General features: G+C 40.7%; 1 protein-coding gene across 1 annotated transcript in view; it reads right to left on the reverse strand.

Moving 5' to 3' along the window:
* Window positions 1-602: 602 nt before the first annotated feature.
* ANKRD55 (ankyrin repeat domain 55) overlaps window positions 603-11513 on the reverse strand; it is a 130801-nt gene continuing 119890 nt past the window's right edge. Inside the window, exons 11-12 of the mRNA XM_021939373.2 lie at window positions 3135-3227; window positions 603-904 (exon numbers count right to left, since the gene is read on the reverse strand). Of these exons, the coding sequence (XP_021795065.2) occupies window positions 783-904; window positions 3135-3227 (215 nt within the window). The 3' untranslated portion in view covers window positions 603-782. The remainder of the gene's footprint in view (window positions 905-3134; window positions 3228-11513) is intronic.

An 11513-nucleotide genomic window follows, 5' to 3' on the forward strand; every position in this document is an offset into this window, starting at 1 on the left:
AAAACAGAAAAATAGTTACATACGTAGAGTATTTGAGGAGTGTGAGAACTGCCTATTCAACTCTGTTGGGCCAGGATGTAGACCTTTCCAAATCACATGACCTTCTCCCTGTTGGCACAGTCAATCATATCTGAAAATGACGATATATGGAAATAATTAAATAACAAAGAAGAGAGATAAACAATGTCAAGTGACTTGGGCAGTAGCCAGGAACTGAGACTGTTAAAAAATATTTTGCAGAAGATTGTACATTTAAAAGCCGTAAACTGTGACTGATCATAGGAATTTATTTTTAAATAGGTTTCATTAGTTCAAGTTAGAATGACAATAAATGTGAAGAACATGTCTGGGATGTGGGTTTTTTTTGTTGTTGTTGTTTGTTTTTTGTTTTTGCTTTTATTCAGCAAAGCATACATTTTTTTTTCCAAAACATAAAATCATTCAGCAAAAAACCAACCAAAGAACAATAACAAAAAAACAGCGCACATGCCACAAAGCAAACCAAACATAGCTCAGTTTGCCTACTGATAACATATTTTGTCTTTTAATTTTGGCATGTCGAAGTCACGGAAACTCACAGACTTAATATGCACACCCAAAGATTCTAAGTGCTTATTTAGGCAGTATCTTTATTTGGAATAAAGAATTTCGAGTTATAAAACTGATGGCTTATAGAATGCAGTTTACTAAATTGGTCTTCGTTCTTACAAACTAGAGTAATCTTGTTCTTTGAGAGTTGAGAATATATATTCATCTACATTTCTGCATTGAGTGGCCCACAGTTAATTTTCATCACTGGTGGGGTGGGCAGAATGTTCACTCTCTTCTGCTGCTGTGCTGTGTCTTCGTTGACTTGGAATAGCAGGAAGCACTCGGTTTGTCCGCAGAGGTTCTCCAGATAGAACTGGGGAGAAAGAATAGAATGAGAGACTTTCAAGATTTGCTTCTCTCACAGGAAGGCAGCAGGAGAATTGTGTTGTGTTTTAGGAGTGGAGACATTTGTAAGAAGGGTGTCTTGGTGACAGCTAGACTGCAAAGAGAAGCTGTGTATGCATTTCTTGTATATATATCTGTTCAGACTTGCCACATGAAGTCTGGGATTTCAAATACGTCCACACAGAAGACTGTACCAAGTTTGATCAAACATAATTGGGCTGTGCATGTCTGGCAGAGCTTTTCCTTGGGGTAGAGTAGCTGTTGATGTTCAACAACTGCTCACAAGGCTCTAAAGAAGGCCCAAGACATTTGTACTGTGCTTTTATGCAAACCTCAAAAGGCTCTCAGGCTTCTTTTAGGAAAAGCACTGTGGGGCCTTTCATTTCTTTTTTGTAGAGCCAAGTTGATCAAAGATCTTTATCTTTCCTTCTCTCCTGAAACTTAACTGTGAAAAGCAAAGCTCTTGGGCCCTGCCAAAGAAAACCTCTCTTTGGCTTCTCCAAGCTCCATCAGCATTCCACACTGAGTGGCTCTTTGCTTAACTAGATGTTTTTGTGGCTACAGTTCTGCTTAAAGACAGATTCGGGCTTGAATTTCATTCAAAGATAGAACTGACACTATCCAAAATGTTCACTTTACACACATCTGTAAAGGGCAGAGGAACTGATCTGTCAAGGAAGAGGTCTTGGTTTCTGCTACTAACTCTCTGTGTGACCTTGGACATATCCCTCTACCTCTTAGTTTCCTTATCTGCTAAAAGACAGAGTTGTACTAAGACCCTATAGTTCATCATTTTAACCTAAAGAGTTCTAGAGCTCTTAGTTTGTCTCCTTCAAATCCTTGCCTAGGGGAGAAAGACATACTGGATATATACTCTGTGCAAACAGTGTGCCAAGTGTTTTACATATGTTATCTCATTTAGTACTCCCATAAATCTTATTAGGATGGCACTATCATTATGGACAGTGAGGAAACTAAAGTACAGAAAGGTTGAGAAACTTATCTGAAATAGGACAGCTCCTAAATCATCTAACCTGAACTTAGAAGGATGTGGAGGGGCTGTGTGTGTGTGTGTGTGTGTGTGTGTGTTAAATGCAGTGTGGTGCAATTGGAAGAAAAAAAGAAAATAAATTAGAATCCAGTAAGTATTGCTTATTTCATGAGGCAGTAGACTCAGTGTCCTGTAGTTTTGTTTCTGGCTCTACAACGGGAATAATAATAAAACTTGCTTTATTATTATTATGCTTCAGAGTATAGATATGAGAATATTCAAACTCAGAATCTCTGGGTGGGGGACCCAGGAATCTACTTCACAACAAACACCCCAGGTAATACTTAGGCATACTCAAGTTTGAAGATCACTGGCCCAATGGAGTATATTAATATTTTATATTAGGAGAGTTTTTTATATAAAATATTATAAAATAAATCAATAATACCAAGAGTAAGCCTGATGAACTGAATTTTTTTTTTCTGCTTAGGAATGCATGGACTGTAAGTACAGAGGTGATGTATATTTCTATCTGTCCAGTATAGTAAAGAAACCTATATCAGGAGGCCAGTCTTAAAAGGGAATTTTTAAAGCACCTTCCTAAAGACATTAAATAATACATGTAAAAATAAACTGTTTATTGCTTCAATAGTTCAAACACAAAAAATTCCTAAAGGGAGGGAGTATTCTTTTTTTAAAAAAATAAGCATCTAAAAAAACCTTTAAAGATGGTCTCTGTTTTCCTGTAATTTATAAGTGTTGGCACCTGATGTTCCCTTGAAAAATGAAAGTACCAAAGTAGGGCTGGGCGTGGTGGCTCACGCCTGTAATCCCAGCATTTTGGGAGGCTGAGGTGGGTGGATCACTTGAGGTTGGGAGTTGGAAACCAGCCTGGCCAACATGGCGAAACCCCATCTCTACTTAAAAAAAAAAAACACAAAAATTAGCCAGGCGTGGTGGCAGGCACCTGTAATCCCAGTTACTTGGGAGGCTGAGGCAGAGGAATCGCTTGAACCTGGGAGGCAGAGGTTGCAGTGAGCTGAGATCCTGCCATTGCACTCTAGCCTGGGTGACAGAGCAAGACTCCATCTCAAAAAAAAAAAAAAAAAAAAGAAAAGAAAAATGGAAGTAAACTGAAATAACATTTAGTTGTGTCTAGATGTGTTAACACTTGCAAAGGAAACTGTGGAAGATTCATAATACTTACATTTTTGATCTGGTAGGGGAGCTAGGTTGTTCCGAGTGAAAGGAAGATCCCTGATTTTGTGTCTGTTCGGGGAAAGATGCTGAAAATTTTGTCCTGAAGATAAAACATATTTGTGTCAATCACTTGAGACTCAACCAAGTGCAAATTACAGAATGCAATGGATAAGAGAATCATCAAAGTTGTTACAGATCACTAAATTTAAGGTGGTAAAAGTAACAATGAAAACAATGATAGCTATACTTTATTGCATTTCTGTTATATACCAGTCACTGTTTAAATGATAGAAAAAGGTACTAGAAATTATTTCTTGAGTGTACTAGTTTAAACAAAATTTTATAAAGAAGCACAGTGGGTTACTCACCCCATAAAAGTTAAAGTTGAAAAAAAAATGAAAATAATATAGATATGGCATATCCTATCATATTTTCATCAAATCTTTGATGAAATGAGTGGGTGATGAGTAGAGTATTTTCTTCTAGAGCAGAGTTTCTCAATCCTGGCTGCACATGGGAATTATCTAAGAAGTTAGAAAACATACTGCTGTCCTGGCCACATCCCAGGTTATTACATTGGAATTTCTGGAGGTGGGGCATGGTGTCAGATGTTTATCAGCTTCCAGCTGATTCAAGTGCAGCCAGGATGGAGAATCATTGACCTGGAAGACAGAATGGGGTGGATGCACTTGGGAAACCTATTCTCTAACTTGGACAGAAAGCAATGGTGTATGCGTGGACCATGTGAGCCAGCTCTCAAGAGCTGATGGTTACACTTTCAGAAATGTTGTGAACTGTTTGACATCACACTAGTGTCTTGAAATCAGCCATGGTGGGTGTATTTACACTGTGAAAAATCAACAAGCACAGATTTTTCTCCTAGAAAGCCAGCTGGTAAACATTCGTCAATGTACTACTGACTTTAAGATATGGATGTTCGATACCTGAAAACAGAAGCGGACACACAAATGTGATTTAAATCCATTTTAAAATTGACTGGATGGTGTCATGAATAGGAGCTTGGTTGGACTCTTGGGTCAAACAGAATTAGGCTCGATTCCCTGCTTCCCCACTTTTTAGTTGTATGACCTTGGGCAAATGATACAACCTCTCAACATCTCAAGTTTTTCATATACAAAATGATGAAAATAATTGTATATCTTTTCCACTTGTCATGAGGATTACATTGGAGAACAAGAGTAAAGCATTTAGCTTATAGGGTAAAGTACTCAATAGACCTTAACAAAAAAAGATTATTTGATCTTTTGCCTATCAGTCTAGTAAGAAAGAACCAGAGTTGCTACGACAATGCTCCTAGAGTTTAAGGGTCTTCTGTTGGAGCAAAATAGCATAAGAAAAAAAGAAAAAACAAGAGGATTAGCCAAGATCCACCTTCCATCTGTTTAGGTGAATCTCATGGTGGATGGTCTGTGCAGAAATGGCCACCTCAGCAATGTTAGTTGATGGAGATTAAATCTCCAGTCTCCTTGGTGGATATTTTGCCATTATATTTTATCCTATTGAACACTGAACGTCAAATAACTTCAGGAGCCATTATTTACAGAGAAAATAATCCATGTGTAGAATTATCATTAAAATTTATATTAGCAAACAGCTTATTTATCCATGAACACTTGAGCAGATATTTGTAAAACCAACAATGAGATAATGACAATTAAGAGTTATGCTTATGGAGCACTTACTTTTGTCAGGAATAGGGATAAATGCTGTAGGCATAATCTTATATAATTCTGACAATCACTTTTTCTTGTGAGATAGATTCTATTATCATCCTCATTTTACAAATGAGGACCTTGTGACTTCGAGGAGTTCTAAAAGTGCTCAAGTCATATGCTAGGAAGGGACAGAGCCTAGACTTCAACCCTATAGGGCTGACCCTGTAACTTCTGTTATTCTGCCTCCTCTAAGCAGATGGGAGAAGTGGGCAGAGAAGGGTTGCAGCAGTGACTTGGACATGAAGGGGAGTTAAATTTTATTCCATGTTGGCATTTTGCTCAGTTTTCGGGGATAGGGTGGAGCTGTGCTTAGCTCAAAGCTGTCTGGTGCTGCAGGCAACTGAAGGGAGTGTTCAGCTTTGGGGACAGGGTCAAGGACCACTGTCCTAGAAAAAAAGGATAGGAAATGTTTTCACGGTTACATGATGGAACCAGAGGTGACTGCAGCATTAATAATAATAATAATGATAATAATGATAAATAGATAATTCAGCAATCATCCATTGAGCACTCATTATATTCCAGACCCTAGAGTACAAAGAGGAGAAGGCAAAGTGTTCAGGAAGGGATTGCAATTGATGTGGGAGGAGACACAGGTAAACATGTGGTTTTGAAGCTCCATGAGTAGTGCTGTGATAGAGTTTGTGAGGGCATTGCAGAGGAAGGAATGGTCCAGAGAAGTTGAGGTTTTCTTGGATCCCACAGACCTTGTTCCAATATCTCCTCTGCCACTTCCTAGCTAGCTCTGTGACCTTAGGCAGATGAGCTAACCTCTCTGTCTCAATTGCTTCAATTATAAAGAGGATAAATTCTCTCCTGCAATGTTGTGGAAAGCGAAGTGTGTAGGTGTGTAGGTCAGCAAGGTGGAGCTATTCTTTTGTTTCTGGAGACAGTGTCTTGCTGTGTTGCTCAGGATGGAGTGCAGCGGTGCCATCCTGGCTCACGGCAACCTCTGCCTCCCGGGTTCCAGCAATTCTCCTGCCTCAGCTTCCTGAGTAGCTGGGACTACAGGCGTGCACCACCACACCAGGCTAACTTTTGTATTTTTAGTAGAGACGGGATTTCACCATGTTGGCCAGGCTGATCTTAAACTCCTGACCTTAGGTGATCCACCCGTCTCAGCCTCCCAAAGTGTTGGGATTACAGGCATGAGCCACTGTGCCTGCCAAGGTGGAGCTATTCTTATTAGGAGTCCTATGAAAGAACCATATTTCCTACAGAGATCAGGGTGACCTTCACATATTATAGAAGGTGAGTTTTGAGCTGGTTCTTAAAAGATTATAGGAATCAGTCAAGCACACAGCGGAGAGAACCCAAAATAATAACAAGGGTCAAGATGTCATAGAATGAAAAGGTATGAAATTGTCAAGAAACTGAGACATATTCAAGGAACTGCTGAAGAGGTAGGGGTGGGGATTTGAGATGGGCGGTGCCAAAGCTGAGAATGACCATGCCGTGAGGGCTTTGTTTGCCCCGTTTAGAACCCTGGCCTTTGTCCTGAAAAGATGCAAAACCTTTGATGGGTTTAGACAGAGGGGTCACAGGATCAGACCTAAGCAGCCAGAAGAGTGCATTGTTGCTGAGATAGTCTAGAAAATTCTAGAGAAAGAAGCTCTCTTTTGCAGGAGAAAGGAAGTGCACACTCTTACTTTTCTTGTGATGGCTTATAAATAACCAGGCTGGCAGACAACACCACAGACCTTTCTGTTCCATTTTCTCTGAAAGCTGCCTGCAATGAATTAAGCTGATGTGCTCCAAATTCCAACTCTCTAGGATAAGTGCTTCATTACCCATCTTGCTGCATCCAACCCCTGACAGGTCTCAATAAATGTTAAGCAATAATCATTAGAGCTAAATGTTCAGGGCTGCTGATGTAAGCATTGGATAGTGGCTGCCCGGAATTTTAACAGCAGCACTGCTAACCCATATTATTTCTACCAAACCCAGGGCAGGAAAGGAGGAAATCCAAAGATAAAGGGACTATCCAAGTTCAAGTCAGTGCTACAGTGGGATGATTTATCCAGCTGCTTTACCGCATTAAACTTTCACGTAAAATATCGAGAGCTCAACGTAGAAATCTAAGTTTCGACCCTCCTAGACTAACAACAACGACAACACCCACTTCAGTGTAGTGCAGAAGCCTCAGTGATCTCAAAACAATTATTGTTAAAAATGTTCACAAAAATAAAATCTGTAAAGCTAGGAAAGGTGTTTTTTTTTTTTCCTTTTTCTTTTTCTTTTTTTTTTTTTGAGACAGAGTCTCGCTTTGTCATCCAGGCTGCAGTGCAGTGGTGCGATCTCGGCTCACTGCAACCTCTGCCTCCTGAATTCAAGCGATTCTCCCGCCTCAGCCTCCAGAGTAACTGGGACTACAGGCGCTCGCCACCACGCCCGGCTAATTTTTGTATTTTTGTATTTTTAGTAGAGATGGGGTTTCACTATGTTGGCCAGACTGGTCTCGAACTCCTGACCTCAGGTGATCTGCCCACCCTGGCCTCCCAAAGTGCTGGGATTACAGGTATGAGCCACCAAGCCCAGCCGCAATGGCTCATATTTATAATCCCAGCATTTTGGGAGGCCAAGATGGGTGAATTGCTTGAGGCCAGGGGCTGGCTCTAGACTAGTCTGGGTAACAAAGTGAGACCCTTGTCTCTACAAAAAAATGATGACAAAAAAATTAGCCAGAGGAGGAAGTGTGTCTGTAGTTCCAGCTACATGGGAGGTTGAGATGGGAGGATTGCTTAAGCCCATGAGTGAGCTATGATCAAGCTACTGTACTCCAGCCTGGGTGACAGATCCTATCTCTCTCTAAGAAAACAAACAAACAAACAAACAAAAACTCTCCCTCTCTTTTGATAAATTACTATGATAAACACTCAGCAATTATTTAATGTATGATTAAATGACTAAGCTCCTTTCCATTTTTAAAACCGTATGACTGTATCTAAACATGAGAAGAAAGTTCATTAAAATCAGTTGCAAAAGCATTTTAGTAAATTTACACCCCTTAAAACTGATTTATAGGCTGAAGACACTTGGGAAATTTATCTTATCATGACTCAGTTGCCTAGAATGGCTCCTAGTTATAATCAGCACTCAGAAAAATTGGTTGAAAAAAAGTATTTGATATAGGCCGATTCCATTGGAGAATTTCACCTTTCCTTTTCTGTTATGCTGCTGCCCCAGGATTTTTCTAGTTATTTCATTGTATAAGTGAGCAAATCCCCAAACCACGTTTATTGAATTTCCTTTTATTTCAAATAAGATGGAAATTTTTAGGTGGCACATGTGTCAGAATGTACTAATTCTCTACCCAATATCTACTCCCTCACTTAGAAACAGAAATCCAATTTTGGAGGGATAGCAACATGGCCAGCTAAAAGACTCCTTGTTGATAGTTGTGAACATATGACCAAAGTTTAGGCCAATGAGACGCAAGCGGAAGTGTGGGACTTAAGCCAGATGAGTTCTTAATGGGAGCTGATTCACATGGGGACATGCATTTCTCCCCCTTCTACTTCCTTCCTCCTGCTCCATCAGCCCCTCGAGGACAGAAGCCATATGTTGGGTGACGGGACACATAGATGGAAAGAGCCTATGTTGCTTGTGATTGTGGAGCCACCAAATGTCTGGGAACTGCCTACTTCAGACTTCTTTCATGTGATAGCAATAAACTATTTTTTATTTTTTATTTTTTTTGAGATAGGGCCTCACTCTGTCACCCAGTCTGGGGTGCAGTGGTGTGATCTTGGCTCACTGCAACCTCTGCCTCCCAGGCTCAAGTGATCCTCCTGTCTCAGCCCCCCAAGTAGCTGGGACCACAGGCATGCACCCCTACTCCTGGCTAATTTTATTGTAGAAACGAAGCTTCACCATGTTGCCCAGGCTGGTCTTGAACTCCTGAGCTCAAGCAATCCACGTGCCTTGGCCTCTCAAAGTGCTGGGATTGCAAGCGTAAGCCACTGCCCCTGGCTGTGATAGCAATAAAATTCTATATTGTTCAAGCCCCTGTGACTTTGGATTTCTTTTACAGGAAGCTGAACCCCATCCTGACTGATATAAAAGAGACAGGCCAAGGCTGTCTTTGGAACGGAAAAAGAACAAGACTTTCAGATTTTCACATGATTTTCATAACAGAAGGTATTCGTTTGGCTGGGATAGGCCTAACTCTGGAAAACAGGATGGGTTGAGGCCCTGAAATGTCAAAAGGTGGCAGACCACTGTGTTCCCTTCCTGATCCTTCTGCAGAAAAAAATGCAAATACTACCCATGCCACCAGCCAAGTGCTTCAGTGCTTTGTGGAGGAAGCAAAATCTTGAATGGAGTTTTTCTCAGACACCAGGAAACAGCCTTTATGTGCTTATCCATATTTATCCTGTGCCTAAATATGTATAAAAATATGAGTGAGGGAGCCATATTCTATCTCAAAGGTTTCAGGCACTGGGCACACGTCAAAGGGTGAAGAGAGTCAAATTCAATTGCATATTAAACGCAAAGGAATTTTGCTCATTCTAAAAAAAATATGGCCCTTTTCTACTTTTTAAAAAACAGATTGTGGCCGGGCACTGTGGCTCACGCCTGTAATCTCAGCATTCTGGGAGGCCGAGGCGGGCAGATCACGAGGTCAGGAGTTCGAAACCAGTCTGGCCGACACAGTGAAACCCCGTCTCCACTAAAAATACAAAAATTAACCGGGCGTGGTGGCACATGCCTGTAATCCCAGCTACCCGAGAGGCTGAGGCAGAAGAATTGCTTGAACCCAGGAGGCGGATGTTGCAGTGAGCCAAGATCATGCCACTACACGCCAGCCTGGGTGACAGAGTCAGACTCTGTCTCAAAAACAAAACAAAACAAAACACCAAAACAAACAAAAACAAAACAAAACAACACACACACACACACACACAAAACCACCCCCCCAAAAAACCCCACATTGTTGTCTTGGTCTTTCATTTTTCTACTCTTAGAGAAAAATGGCTTCAATAAATAAATTATTTTTTCCCTTAATCCTACTGTAAGAAAAACAACAACTGAAAGAGACAGACGCTGCAGGGAGCCGTGATTGTGCCACTGTACTCTAGCCTGGGTGACAGAGTGTGACCTTGTCTCAAATAAATAAATAAATAAATAATAAATTCTTTAGTGTGATACATTCGTTTAAAAAGTGGGATATGTACATATTTCATATCATAAGGCCTGTCTGACACTCCATGGAGAGACGGTGGAGTGGTGTGGACTGAACTGAGCTGGGGACAGTGGTGTCTAAGTGGACAGTGGTTACTCAGATCCAGCCAATTATTGCCATGTGGGAATTTGTGTGTAGTGTTGCCAGATTTTCTAGTTTTTCGAGAGAAGCTAGAATTCCAGATTTTTATATAAAATTTCATAATTTAAAAATATTGACAATTAATTCACTTAAAAACAAGCCAAGGTACTGTGGCACCGAACAGGCTTTGGAAGCTGTTTTGCAGCCTCTGCTGCTTTTGAACAATGGTTCAAAGAATCACCTGTGGATCTTTCTTTTTTTTTTTTTCTGCAGAGGTGGGGATCTTGCTACATTGACCCTCTGCCTCAACCCTTCAAAGTTCTGAGATTATAAGTGTGAGTCACTGTACCCAGCCTATGGATCATTTAAAAAATAAAAATAAATTCTTTAGTGTGATAAATGTATTTATAAGGTGGGGAATAGATACATACACATTTGTATAAAAATACAAATTCTATGCCACGCATGGTGGCTCACGCCTGTAATCCCAGCACTTTGGGAGACTGAGGCGGGCAGATCACAAGTTCAGGAGATCGAGACCATCCTGGCTAACACAGTGAAATCCCATCTCTACTAAAAATACAAAAAATTAGCTGAGTGTGGTGGCATGTGCCTGTAGTCCCAGATACTTGGGAGGCTGAGCAGGACAATTGCTTGAACCTGGGAAGCGGAGGTTGTAGTGAGCTGAGAGCACACCACTGTGGAGGTTGCAGTGAGCTGAGATCCCGCCACTGCACTCCAGCCTGGGTGTGAGTGAGTCTCAAAAAAAAAAAAAAAATATATATATATATATATATACACCCACACACACATACACACATACATATACACACACATATATATACACCCACACACATATACACACACACATAAATTCTTAGGCTTGGAGTGGTGGCTCATGCCTGTAATCTCAGCACTTTGGGAGACCAAGAAGGGAGGATTGCGTGAGGCCATGAGTTCACCACCAGCCTGGGAAACATAGTGAAACTCCATCTCTACAAAAAAAAAAAATAGGGAGATGTAAGGGTGCGTACCTATAGTCCTAGCTACTCAGGAAGCTGAGGCAGGGGGATCGCTTGAACCCAGGAGACAGAGGCTGCAGGGAGCCGTGACTGTGCCACTGTACTCTAGCCTGGGTGACAGAATGTGACCTTGTCTCAAATAAATAAATAAATATTTAAGTAATAAAGTCTTTAGTGTGATACTTTTGTTTAAAAAGTGGGATGTGTGCATATTTCATATCTAAAAATGGAGATATGTGTGTGTAAAATATCTCTAGAAGGATAAAAAAATTCATTTTTTTTTTGACGTTTAGCTTTGGATGAGGGACACTGGATAGCTGGGGAAGACACAAGAGGGAGAATTGCTTTGCAACCCTTTAGTA

This window comes from Papio anubis, chromosome 5 (assembly GCF_008728515.1).
Source record: "Papio anubis isolate 15944 chromosome 5, Panubis1.0, whole genome shotgun sequence".
Classification (NCBI taxonomy): Eukaryota; Metazoa; Chordata; class Mammalia; order Primates; family Cercopithecidae; genus Papio; species Papio anubis.